The sequence below is a fragment of the Salvelinus fontinalis genome, chromosome 23, assembly GCF_029448725.1.
Source record: "Salvelinus fontinalis isolate EN_2023a chromosome 23, ASM2944872v1, whole genome shotgun sequence".
Lineage (NCBI taxonomy): Eukaryota > Metazoa > Chordata > Actinopteri > Salmoniformes > Salmonidae > Salvelinus > Salvelinus fontinalis.
In genome coordinates, this window is record NC_074687.1 from 19777547 (window position 1) to 19791309 (window position 13763).

Below are 13763 nucleotides of genomic sequence, written 5' to 3' on the forward strand. Positions count from 1 at the left end.
CTGATCCACCCCCTGGGAAAAAAACATTAAAGCTGATCCACCCCCTGGGGAAAAAACATTAAAACTGATCCACCCCCTGGGGAAAAAACATTAAAGCTGATCCAACCCCTGGGGAAAAAACATTAAAGCTGATCCACCCCCTGGGGAAAAACATTAAAGCTGATCCACCCCCTGGTGAAAAAACATTAAAGCTGATCCACCGCCTGGTGAAAAAACATTAAAGCTGATCCACCCCATGGGGAAAAAACATTAAAGCTGATCCACCCCCTGGGAAAAAACATTAAAGCTGATCCACCCCCTGGGAAAAAACATTAAAGCTGATCCACCCCCTGGGAAAAAACATTAAAGCTGATCCACCCCCTGGGGGAAAAACATCAAAATAAAAGCTAGACAAGGAGAACAAAAAAATCCCAAAACAGGCCTTCAAGGCACATTGATTCTGTAATGTTTGAGCAGAGGAACAGTGTTAGTCATGGCAAAATGCCTACAATTGCTGGAAATATGCGTCACATTTGCAACATTTTCTCTCAGCTCAATGGAAACGGTTGTACAATTGCAGACAATTAGCTGTAAAACAGCAACAGTTTCTTTACACCGCCAAGATATCTTTCTAGCTAATAAACTGTTAGAGTATACACTTCCTCTTCCAATGAACTGTGGGGGAGGTCAAGATAATGAAAACAGTCTCTGTGTCACGATCGACCATGGGAGAGAGAGAGGACCAAGGCGCAGCGTGTAAAAAATACATCTTCTCTTTATTTAGGAGATGAACGAACGAAGCAAAACAACAAATAGACGACAGTGAAGCTATAACCGAACAAAATGCAAACATGCAACCTAGACACAGACACAGACCTAGACAATGACCCGACAAAAACATGATGCCTATGGCCGCCTAAAATATGGCTCCCAATCAGAAACAAATGAAAGACATCTGTCTCTAATTGGGAACCACTCAGGCAACCATAGACATACCTAGAACATTCACTCAACCATAGACATACCTAGAAACATTCACTCAACACAAACCCATAAACTAAACCCAACACCCCCTTTTCCATATAACCACCAAAAATGAGACAAAACACAAACATTCCCCATGTCACACACTGACCTAACTAAAATAATAAAGAAAACAAAGAATACTAAGGCCAGGGCGTGACATAACCCCCCCCTTAAGGTGCGAACTCCGGGCGCACCAGCACACAGTCTAGGGGAGGGTCTGGGTGAGCTTCCTTCCACGGTGGCGGCTCCGGCACTGGTCGGGGTCCCCACCCCACCATAGTCACTACCCGCCTCCGTAGCCTCCTCCCAATGGCCATCCTCCACCTTAACCCCACCGGACTGAGGGACGGCAGCACCGGACTGAGGGACGGCAGCACCGGACTGAGGGACGGCAGCACCGGACTGAGGGACGGCAGCACCGGACTGAGGGACGGCAGCACCGGACTGAGGGACGGCAGCACCGGACTGAGGGACGGCAGCACCGGACTGAGGGACGGCAGCACCGGACTGAGGGACGGCAGCACCGGACTGAGGGACGGCAGCACCGGACTGAGGGACGGCAGCACCGGACTGAGGGACGGCAGCTCCGGACTGAGGGACGGCAGCTCCGGACTGAGGGACGGCAGCTCCGGACTGAGGGACGGCAGCTCCGGACTGAGGGACGGCAGCTCCGGACTGAGGGACGGCAGCTCCCGACTGAGGGACGGCAGCTCCGGACTGAGGGACGGCAGCTCCGGACTGAGGGACGGCAGCTCCGGACTGAGGGACGGCAGCTCCGGACTGAGGGACGGCAGCTCCGGACTGAGGGACGGCAGCTCCGGACTGAGGGACGGCAGCTCCGGACTGAGGGACGGCAGCTCCGGACTGAGGGACGGCAGCTCCGGACTGAGGGACGGCAGCTCCGGACTGAGGGACGGCAGCTCCGGACTGAGGGACGGCAGCTCCGGACTGAGGGACGGCAGCTCCGGACTGAGGGACGGCAGCTCCGGACTGAGGGACGGCAGCTCCGGACTGAGGGACGGCAGCTCCGGACTGAGGGACGGCAGCTCCGGACTGAGGGACGGCAGCTCCGGACTGAGGGACGGCAGCTCCGGACTGAGGGACGGCAGCTCCGGACTGAGGGACGGCAGCTCCGGACTGAGGGACGGCAGCTCCGGACTGAGGGACGGCAGCTCCGGACTGAGGAACGGATCCTGGCTGGATGACTCATGGCCGACTGACGGCTCCGGCTGGTCATGGCCGGCTGGTCATGGCCGGCTGACGGCTCCGGCTGCTCATGGCCGGCTGACGGCTCCGGCTGCTCATGGCCGGCTGACGGCTCCGGCTGCTCATGGCCGGCTGCTCATGGCCGGCTGGCTGGGTAGACGGATGACTCAGATGGCACTGGGTAGACGGATGACTCAGATGGCACTGGGTAGACGGATGACTCAGATGGCACTGGGTAGACGGATGACTCAGATGGCACTGGGTAGACGGATGACTCAGATGGCACTGGGTAGACGGATGACTCAGATGGCACTGGGTAGACGGATGACTCAGATGGCACTGGGTAGACGGATGACTCAGATGGCACTGGGTAGACGGATGACTCAGATGGCACTGGGTAGACGGATGACTCAGATGGCACTGGGTAGACGGATGACTCAGATGGCACTGGGTAGACGGATGACTCAGATGGCACTGGGTAGACGGATGACTCAGATGGCACTGGGTAGACGGATGACTCAGATGGCACTGGGTAGACGGATGACTCAGATGGCACTGGGTAGACGGATGACTCAGATGGCACTGGGTAGACGGACAGCTCTGGCCGGCTGAGGCGCACTATAGGCCTGGTGCGTGGTGCCGGAACTGGTGGTACCGGGCTGGGGACACACATCTCAGGGCTAGTGCGGGGAGCAGCAACAGGACACTGGGCTCTCAAAGCGCACTATAGGCCTAGTGCGTGGTACCGGCACAGGTGGTACCGGGATGAGGACACGCACCTCAGGGCGAGTGCGGGGAGATGCAACAATGCGAACAGGGCTCTGGAGACACCCTGGAATCCTGGGGCGTGGTGCCGGAACTGGTGGTACCGGGCTGGGACGGGAAGGTGTTACAGGAGGTGTAGGACTAGGAATGCACACAGAAGGCCTGGTTCGTGGAACTGTCATTCCCAGACGGTTAGCACGCAACTCAGGACGAGCATGAAGAGCTGACTCAGGTAACATCACATCCCGCACACGCTCTGTCGGGTGGATGTTGTGCCTCACGCACCAACACAGCAGCTCCCTCTTTTCACTCTCCTCCAAACTCCTCAATAAATCCTTAACAGCCTCTGTATCCTTCCCATTGCTCACCTCCAGTATCTGCACAACGGGCTCTGGCTCCCTCCTTTCACGCTGCTTGGTCCTGAGTGGTTCGGGTCATTCTGTCACGATCGACCATGGGAGAGAGAGAGGACCAAGGCGCAGCGTGTAAAAAATACATCTTCTCTTAATTTAGGAGATGAACGAACGAAGCAAAACAACAAATAGACGACCATGAAGCTATAACCGAACAAAATGCAAACATGCAACCTAGACACAGACACAGACCTAGACAATGACCCGACAAAAACATGATGCCTATGGCCGCCTAAAATATGGCTCCCAATCAGAGACAAATGAAAGACATCTGTCTCTAATTGGGAACCACTCAGGCAACCATAGACATACCTAGAACATTCACTCAACCATAGACATACCTAGAAACATTCACTCAACACAAACCCATAAACTAAACCCAACACCCCCTTTTCCATATAACCACCAAAAACGAGACAAAACACAAACATTCCCCATGTCACACCCTGACCTAACTAAAATAATAAAGAAAACAAAGAATACTAAGGCCAGGGCGTGACACTCTGGGGTTCGAGTTAAATTGAATTTTGCGTTTTCACACCATTTGTAAACAGAAATCTAAAATGCTTCTTATTGTAATTTCTGCTCGGCATCAGACTCATTTTGTGCTTCAGTTGCACTTCACTCTGATGCAAATTCACTGATGAGCATTCTTTCAGCAGACAGCACTCCGACTGATTTGCAGCTACTTTCTTTTAACATCAAGCAAAACAATAGGAAATGTAGCTACATTATTTCTTTGATAACAGAAATATGATGGCCATGCATCATTTTTGCAAGAAAGACTTTGCTTTTTCATTTTAAGTAAATTGTGTGGCTGCTAGCCAAATAGCGTTGGACTTTGTTGTCATCTGATGAAAATTAAACTATTCTCTGCCGAATGCGTTTCACAAATGTATTTTCTGTTAAGGAAAACTATAGTTCCACGTCCCTGATAACTGTACTGAAGCAAAGATACTTGACTTTCAATAAAAAATGCAGGTGAAATGGTTTAAAAACACAGATTCTTTTAATGGTCTGAGTTTTGAAAAGACATATTTCTGAACTCTAACGAAACCCCTGCGGTCTACCAAATCTATTTATTTTAAAATGTTGCCATTATCATTCACCTGGTAAGACGTTACTATTTTTTGCTAACATATAATGGGTTGCCAGTTTGCCTGGGCAGGGGTCCTTGGGCAAGAAGTCTAGCGTACCTGTAGTCTTCCAGTCATTTGGCCAACGCTAGTCGGCATTGGCTTTAGAAATACTTCTAACTTCCTTCGTACTGCACGCAGATACAAATGGTATCCACGAGTTCATCAGACTCTGGACAAGAAGAATCTCGTAGTATCCCTTTAAAACGTCACTGCATTAGATGTTGGATCTATAGTATAGTAAGAACAGCAGTCTCCTCTTTCATCATGTTCTCTATTTCGCAACTGGTAATTGAAGCGCGCCTCCCATTCACCATGAAGTGCAGGCAACAGGCTATCAGCTCGTCACCCACCGCTTTACAATGTGAGCTGGAGGCAGTATTCATTTTGAAAACGTACTTAGTTTGAAACCGGAATGTTTAACTTCATATTTTGAGGCATGTCTTACCTTGCTTCAAATTAGCCTAATTATGATTAGAGGAATCTAAATGGTTTGCCTTCATTAGACAACGTTGTTCCAATATTTCTGTAAATCAGTGATATTTATTCCCGTAGTAATTCGTTATGGATCCATAACTAAATCAACATCTGCATTAAGAGTATTTTCATCATTATTTATTAATGAAAGCATAAAGTTGCTGACGAAGAAAGACAGTACTGTACAGTATATGCTTTTACATTTGGATGATAAAGCATTTTGAAGAGAGAAGCCACCTGCATTTGTTGATTAGGCTACTGTGCAGTCTGACAAGTAAACATAGCCTACAATACATACTGTCGTAAACATGGGAAAGTGCCTAATTTCTTACATAAGGGAGAGCAGGCCATGTCTGTACTACAGAATGCGGGCACGCGGGAGACCGGGGTTCAATTCCCCAACGGGGAGGAAGGAGTAGGCTGCCCTTGTAAATAAGAAATTGTTCTTAACTGATTCCATATGTGTTATTTCATAGTTGTGATGTCTTCACTGTCATTCTACAATGTAGAAAATAGTAAAAATAAAGAATTCTGGAATGAGTAGGTGTCCAAACTTTTGACTGGTACTTCATTAATTAATTTGATTAATATTATGGTGTTTCTATTCCAAGAAAAACCCTCTGGGTTTCCGTTAGGATGGAACGGAAAATATGGCGCTGTACAACGTGACGGTCGGCCGTACAGTACTGGGCTATTTAGCTAAAGAATCACGTGTCATGCGGGCAGGGCACGTGGGCGACCGGGATTCAATTCCCCGACGGGGAGGAAGGAGTAGGCTGTCCTAGTAAATAAGAATTTGTTCTTAACTGACTTGCCTAGTTAAATAAAGGTTACACTAAGAGCATAACATTTCTGCACCTAATTTTCTAATTCTAGTCTAACCAAAACCCAAAAGGAGATTAAGTGAAAATAAAAATCTCATTGATTTGTCAAGACTAGTCCCCATGCTCGTCTCAGAGCAGTGCGAAACGGTGCTAAAATAGTTGTAGTCTTTTGCTTCTAACTTCAATATGCTCTTTAAATAAATAAGACCTAGAGCACATTACTCAACACTAGTGCCACCTGACTCTCCACAACTCGAAAGCCCAGGAAAACGAACAGGTACAGTAGCACGACTATTCAAGCTATCGACTCACTGATGAATGATGAGCGATCGGCAAAGGCTATCTGGAATCTGCTGGCATCACCGCACAACATTAACATCGCTCTAATCACAGAAGACAGTTGAAGAAACTTGTGTGGACTTATGGAAACGCTCGGTAAGAAATGTTTTTTTTTATATATGAAATATAAATATATATAATTTTTTTGATTCTCAGAACATTAACCATGTGTGTTCGCTTGTTTTGAACTGTTCTGTAGTTTCGACCCAACGATTCGTCTGACAAACAAAGAACTTTGTGTCCTGCAGGCCCAGGCATGGATCAAAGCTGGCGAGACCTTCAATAACATCAACTTCACAGACAAATCAACCGTGGCACTTGAGCAAAAAAAGATAGAAGATCAAGCAAGCCAAGTCCCAAGCATCCGCTCAAACTCCATGTGTGGGGCGCAATTTCTTGCCAGGGACCAGGCCCATATTTGATTTTTGATGGTAAGCTTGGCTATTTACAAAGCAAAAGGTACATAAAATATTGTAGCCTACACCTCACGGACTGTTATGTATTCCACAATATTTCACTCTTGCCTCCTTTTTCAGGTATCATGGCTCAATATTTCTTTAAGGAAGAAATCATCAAAAGATATGCTGGACCTATGTCAGAGAGGTGTTTCTGGGACCACATTGTTTCTTTCAAGGCAGGATTATAGCAATATTTTGTTACGTTTTGCATGATGTCAAGCAAAGAGCCACTGAGTTTGAAGGTAGGCCTTGAAATACATCCACAGGTACACCTCCAAAACTAGTTTTTCAGAACATTAACCTGAAAAACATTAACTAGTAGGTAGATAGAAATGATTTGTAAGTTGGGGGGGGGGGGGGGGGTTCACAACTAGCTCAGCTATTAGACAATTCTTTAGTAAAGGTTGAATAGTCTATTGTTCAGCTAATAGCCCATCCTGCTACGCTTGTGAAAAATTAATAATAATACTGATAAAGTGTTTTTAGCCACAATCGGCCACAACGCCAATTAATATATTTGGGCACAGTCGATAGCGTGCTGGACTTCGGGCTAGAATGTTGAGGGTTAGAAACCTGCTCCCTGCTTGTTTCATTACATTACTATGCCGGTCTCAGAGCAAATAGCCTGGATTGTTACTCCCATCTCGTTCTTCACCCTCTTCCACACGTCATTCTCCGCCGGAGTGGCTCACTTGTGGGCGTGCTGGCAGGATATGGCAGAATCTGTGGTTGTGTGTCAATAATTCAGCATAGCAAGTAGTGTATGAAGGTCTGGTTATTCACAGGCAAATAGTAATATGCTCTAAACCGCTCTGGTGACAAACAAACTTTGCTGCCCTGTTTTCAATCATCCACATGGCTGGGAGAACCTTTTCAGATTAATGCAGATGAAGGGAGTTAGATATGCATAAGAAGTGTAGTGTAATGTTTTTCCCCTGTTATATATGAATTACAAATCAGTCTTTACTTAAATCGTGTTTCTAGTCTATTGCATAGTTACAATGTGGAATCATTGATGTCCCAGGAGCAGGAGTGGTACACACTGTTGAAGTGTATAGTTGTAATACATACATGCAGACACAGCATCATTCAAAAAATGGAGTTTGATACACCTGGTATTGGAAATGACCAAAAAAAACCTGCTAGATAGTGATTTTCGTAAATTAACTTTATGACAAAAAATAGTTTCTCTACATTTCCTAACACATTCCTCTCAATTGCAATTTTTTTGCTTGACTCGTTAAGATGTTATAATTACTTACATTTGCTTCCATCGTAATGTTTTGTCAGCCATCTTTGCTAAAGAAAGTCACCAGGGTCTGGTGGCTCGCGTCAAAGGTCATATAAAAACCCGGGGACCCAAATGCATAATGAGTGCTCTAACTCCCCCTTGTGGTGATCTGGAGCCGTGGCGCTGGGTACCTCTATATCCCGCAGCTCGCAACTTTTAAAGGAGGAACCACTGTACAGGCAAAATGTGACCATGGAAATGTTTAGGCAATTCTTTAATAAAGACTTCATAGGTCTTCAAGAGTTTCAAGTTCGGGAAGATTACAAATTGATTTTCACATGCACATTTCCGTGGAACAGTTTCATTTCAATAAAAAAAATGTGTAATTTCTCAAAATTGTTGTCACTTTGTTAATCATAAAAATATGAATTTAAATGTAAAAAAAATACTGTTAAAAGCAACTAATGCAAGATCACCAGCCACTGCCATATGGACACATACTCAAGACACATGATCGTGACTACGAGCTTGTGATTTGAAACAATCCACAGCTATTTTATTTTTTAGTTAATGATCCTTGTTTCCTCTGTGGCTAAGTCATGCTTTCTGTAGTATTTTATTTATTTCTGTATAGACAGGAGTAATTACATAATCTTCGCAACTTTATTTCCATTTACTTCCCTATTGGACCCACCGCTACGCCATTTCTCTCCTGTTCTATTGGTTTTCATATCAACCTTCTTCCGTTGTCCAGAAGCCAAAGGCACATGCCTAGTCATACAGTGCATTCGGAAAGTATTCAGGCCCCTTCGTTACGTTACAGCCTTATTCTAAAATGGATTCAATACATTTTTCCCCTCGTCAATCTACACACAATACCCCATAATGACAAAGCGAAAACAGGTTTTTAGAAAACCTTATTTACATAAGTATTCAGACCCTTTGCTATGAGACTCGAAATTGAGCTCAGGTGCATCTTGTTTCCAATGATCATCATTGAGTTGTTTCTACAACTTGATTGGACATGATCTGGAAAGGCACACACCTGTCTATTTAAGGCCACACAGTTGACAGTGCATGTCAGAGCAAAAACCAAGCCATGAGGTCGAAGGAATTGTCAGTAGAGCTCCGAGACAGGATCGTGTCGAGGCACAGATGTGGGGAAGGGTTTGAAAACATTTCCCCAGCATTTAAGGTCCCCAACACAGTGGCCTCCATCATTCTTAAATGGAACCATTTAAGTTTGTAACCACCAAGACTCTCCCTAGAGCTGGCCGCCAGGCCAAACTGAGCAATTGGGGGAGAAGGGCCTTGGTCAGGGAAGTGACCAAGAACCCGATGGTCACTCTGACAGAGCTCCTCTGCGGAGATAGGAGAACCTTCCAGAAAAACAACCATCTCTGTAGCACTTCCCCAATCAGGCCCTTATGGTAGAGTGGCCAGACGGAACCGGCGACTCATTAAAAAGGCACATGACAGCCTGCTTGGTGTTTGCCAAAAGGCACCTAAAGGACTCTCAGACCATGAGAAACAAGATTCTCTGCTCTGATTAAACCAAGATTGAACTCTTTGGCCTGAACGCAAAGCGTCACATCTGAACAAAACTTGGAACCATCTCTACGGTGAAGCATGGTGGTGGTGGCAGCATCATGGAGTGGGGATGTTTTTCAGTGGCAGGGACAGGGAGACTAGTCAGGATCAAGGGAAAGATGAACGGAGAAAAGTACAGAAAGATCCTTGATGAAAATCTGCTCCAGAGCACTCAGGACCTGGGGCAGAGGTTCACCTTCCAACAGGACAACGCCCTAAGCACACAGCCAAGACAACATAGGAGTGGCTTCGGGACAAGTCTCTGAATGTACTTGAGTGGCCCAGCCAGAGCCCGGACTTGAACCAGAACGAACATCTCTGGAGAGACCTGAAAATAACTATGCAGCGACGCTCCCCATCCAACCTGACAGAGCTTGAGAGGATCTGCAGAGAAGAATGGGAGAAACTCCGCAAATACATGTGTGCCAAGCTTGTAGCGTCATACCCAAGAAGACTCGAGGCTGTAATCGCTGCCAAAAGGTGCTTTAACAAAGAACTGAGTAAAAAGGTCTAAATACTTATGTAAATTTCAAATTTGTTATTAAAAAATTATTTTACCTGTTTTTGCTTTATTATTATGGGTTATTGTGTGTAGATTGATGAGGGAGAATTAAAAAATATATTTTAGAATAATGCTGTAAAGTAACAAAACGTGGAAAAAGTCAAAGGATCGCAATACTTTCCGAATGCACTGTATTATCAACCCATCCGAGTTGTTGTATCTGTGGAATCTCACTAAGTTTCTAAAATAGATTTTAATCTCGGTGACATATGGAACCGCTATCAGGTGCGCTGTTTAGAATGGTGTTTTCTGGAGAATTGCATTTTGGCAAATGTTTGAAAATGATGTTTTATTGGCTGCTTCATTACATGAGTTGCATGTTGTGTTAAGATGAATTACCATATTCTAAATGTGATTTCTGTCATTCTGAGCACCTTGAGTGGACGCCCTAATGGGTTATACATCCAATGCTTATGGGTCCGGTACATTTCTCAAATGGCCGGTAAATTATAACCTTCCCGGTCATGTTTTCTGGTGCCACAATGGAAACCCCGGCGTGTGAGTGTGTGTGGGTGCGTGGTCAGGTTGAGCAGTGAGAGGTAGAAACAGTAATTAAACTGCTCTGTCTAAGTCAGGGTAATTAACATTTAGTTAAGATGCCTCCCACCAACAGCTTCTAATTATACATATTTATTAAAGCTCCAAAAACACCCAGTACTCACACCCAGTCATTTGCACAGTCTAGCAGCCCACAGTGGTGAGCACAGGCACACACACCAGTCAGTATTATTCTCTGATGAAGTGAGAGACAACAGGTACTTACGTTGGCCCCAGCGGCCGGTACGAGGGTTCAGATAGTTTGGGTAGAGCCCGTTGGGTCGGTCCATTTTGGCAAGCAGCTTCCGTATGTGCATCACCTGACAGGGTTAGAGGAGACATGAATGTCTCTTACCCAGGAGAACACATAGACACTTAGCCTGGGAAGCCACTAGTGGGCTTTATAGATCTCCACCATCGTCTGGGCTTGATGTGTACAGGCGTGGTCAAAAGTTTTGAGAATGACACAAATATTAATTTTCACAAAGTCTGCTGCCTCAGTTTGTATGATGGTAATTTGCATATACTCCAGAATGTTATGAAGATTGATCAGATGAATTGCAATTAATTGCAAAGTCCCTCTTTGCCATGCAAATGAACTGAATTCCCAAAAAACATTTCCACTGCATTTCAGCCCTGCCACAAAAGGACCAGCTGACATCATGTCAGTGATTCTCTCGTTAACACAGGTGTGTGTTGACGAGGACAAGGCTGGAGATCACTCTGTCATGCTGATTGAGTTCGAATAACAGACTGGAAGCTTCAAAAGGAGGGTGATGCTTGGAATCATTGTTCTTCCTCTGTCAATCCTGGTTACCTGCAAGGAAACACGTTCCATCATCATTGCTTTTCACAAAAAGGGCTTCACAGGCAAGGATATTGCTGCCAGTAAGATTGCACCTAAATCAACCATTTATCAGATAATCAAGAACTTCAAGGAGAGCGGTTCAATTGTGGTGAAGGCGGCTTCAGGGCGCCCAAGAAAGTTCAGAAAGCGCCAGGACCGTCTCCTAAAGTTGATTCAGCTGCGGGATCGGGGCACCATCAGTACAGAGCTTGCTCAGGAATGGCAGCAGGCAGGTGTGAGTGCATCTGCACGCACAGTGAGGGGAAGACTTTTGGAGGATGGCCTGGTGTCAAAAAGGGCAGCAAAGAAGCCACTTCTCTCCAGGACAAACATCAGGGACAGACTGATATTCTGCAAAAGGTACAGGGATTGGACTGCTGAGGACTGGGGTAAAGTTATTTTCTCTGATGAATCCCCTTTCCGATTGTTTGGGGCATCCAGAAAAAAGCTTGTCCGGAGAAGACAAGGTGAGCGCTACCATAAGTCCTGTGTCATGCCAATAGTAAAGCATCCTGAGACCATTCATGTGTGGGATTGCTTCTCAGCCAAGGGAGTGGGTTCACTCACAATTTTGCCTAAGAACACAGCCATGAATAAAGAATGGTATCAACACATCCTCCGAGAACAACTTCTCCCAACCAACCAGGGATAGTTTGGTGACGAACAATGCCTTTTCCAGCATGATGGGGCACCTTGCCATAAGGCAAAAGTGATAACTAAGTGGCTCGGGGAACAAAACATAGATATTTTGGGTCCATGGCCAGGAAACTCCCCAGACCTTAATCCCATTGAGAACTTGTGGTCAATTCCCCCCCCCCCTCCCACAAATTCTGACAAACTCCAAGCATTGATTATGCAAGAATGGGCTGCCATCAGTCAGGATGTGGTCCAAAAGTTAATTGACAGCATGCCGGTGCGGATTGCGGTGGTCTTGAAAAAGAAGGGTCAACACTGCAAATATTGACTATTTGCATCAACTTCATGTAATTGTCAATAAAAGCCTTTGACACTTATGAAATGCTTGTAATTACACTTACATTTAATAGCGAGAACGGGGTATGCAACATCCGGGACTAGCATTCCTAGACATTAGCCACTCTAGCATGGTGGTGGAAAGTGGTGTCTTCACTGACATTTTCAACCTCTCCCTGACAGAGTCTGTAATACCTACATGTTTCAAACAGACCACCATAGTCCTTGTGGCCAAGAAAGCGAATAACCTGTCTAAATGACTACCGCCCGTAGCACTCACATCTGTAGCCATGAAGTGCTTTGAAAGGCTGGTCATGGCTCACATCAACACCATCATCCTGGATACCCTAAACCCACTCCAATTTGCATACCGATCCAACAGATCCACAGATGACATAATCTCAATTGCACTCCACACTGCCCTTTCCCACCTGCACAAAAGGAACATCTATGTGAGTATGCTAGTCATTGACTACAGCTCAGCGTTCAACACCATAGTGCCCTCAAAGCTCATCACTAAGCTAAGGACCCTGGGACTAAACACCTCCCTCTGCAACTGGATCCTGGACTTCCTGACGGGCCGCCCGTCAGCAAGACAAAGGAGATGATCGTGGACTATTGGAAGAGGGCCAAACACCTCCCTCTGCAACTGGATCCTGGACTTCCTGACGGGCCGCCCGTCAGCAAGACAAAGGAGATGATCGTGGACTATTGGAAGAGGGCCAAACACGCCCCCATTCACATCGACGGGGCTGTAGTGGAGCAGGTCGAGAGTTTCAAGTTCCTTGGTGTCCACATCACCAACAAACTCTCATTGTCCAAACACACTAAGACAGTCACGAAGAGGGCACGACAAAACCTTTCCCCCCTCAGGAGACTGAAAAGATTTGGCATGGTTCCCCAGATCCTCAAAGTTCTACAGCTGCACCATTGAGAGCATCCTGACAGGTTGCATCACCGCCTGGTATGGCAACAGCTCGGCATCCGACCGTTAGGCGCCAGAGGGTAGAGCGTACAGCCCAGTACATCACTGGGGCCAAGCTTCCTACCATCCAGGACCTATATACCATGGAAAGCCCAAAAAATGGTCAAAGGCTCCAGTCACCCAAGTCATAGACTGTTCTCTTTGCTACTGCACAGCAAGCGGTACCGGAGCACCAAGTCTAGATCCAAAAGGCTCCTTAACAGCTTCTACCCCCAAGCCATAAGACTGCTGAACAATTAATAAAATGGCCACCTGAACTATTTGAATTGACCGCCCCGCCCCCCCCCGCCCCCCCCTTTGTTTTTACACTGCTGCTACTCGCTGTTTATTATCTATGCATAGTCCCTTTACCCCTACCTACATGTACAAATTAACTCGACTAACCGGTACCCCCTGTATATAACCTCATTATTGTT

At 46.2% G+C, this 13763-nt stretch overlaps 1 protein-coding gene across 3 annotated transcripts in view; it reads right to left on the reverse strand.

Moving 5' to 3' along the window:
- Positions 1–13763, reverse strand: part of LOC129820988 (mannosyl-oligosaccharide 1,2-alpha-mannosidase IB) — a 128106-nt gene that overhangs the window by 18143 nt on the left and 96200 nt on the right. For all 3 annotated transcript variants that reach the window (XM_055878176.1, XM_055878177.1, XM_055878178.1), the window contains one exon: positions 10770–10863. In XM_055878176.1, the coding sequence (XP_055734151.1) occupies positions 10770–10863 (94 nt within the window). The remainder of the gene's footprint in view (positions 1–10769; positions 10864–13763) is intronic.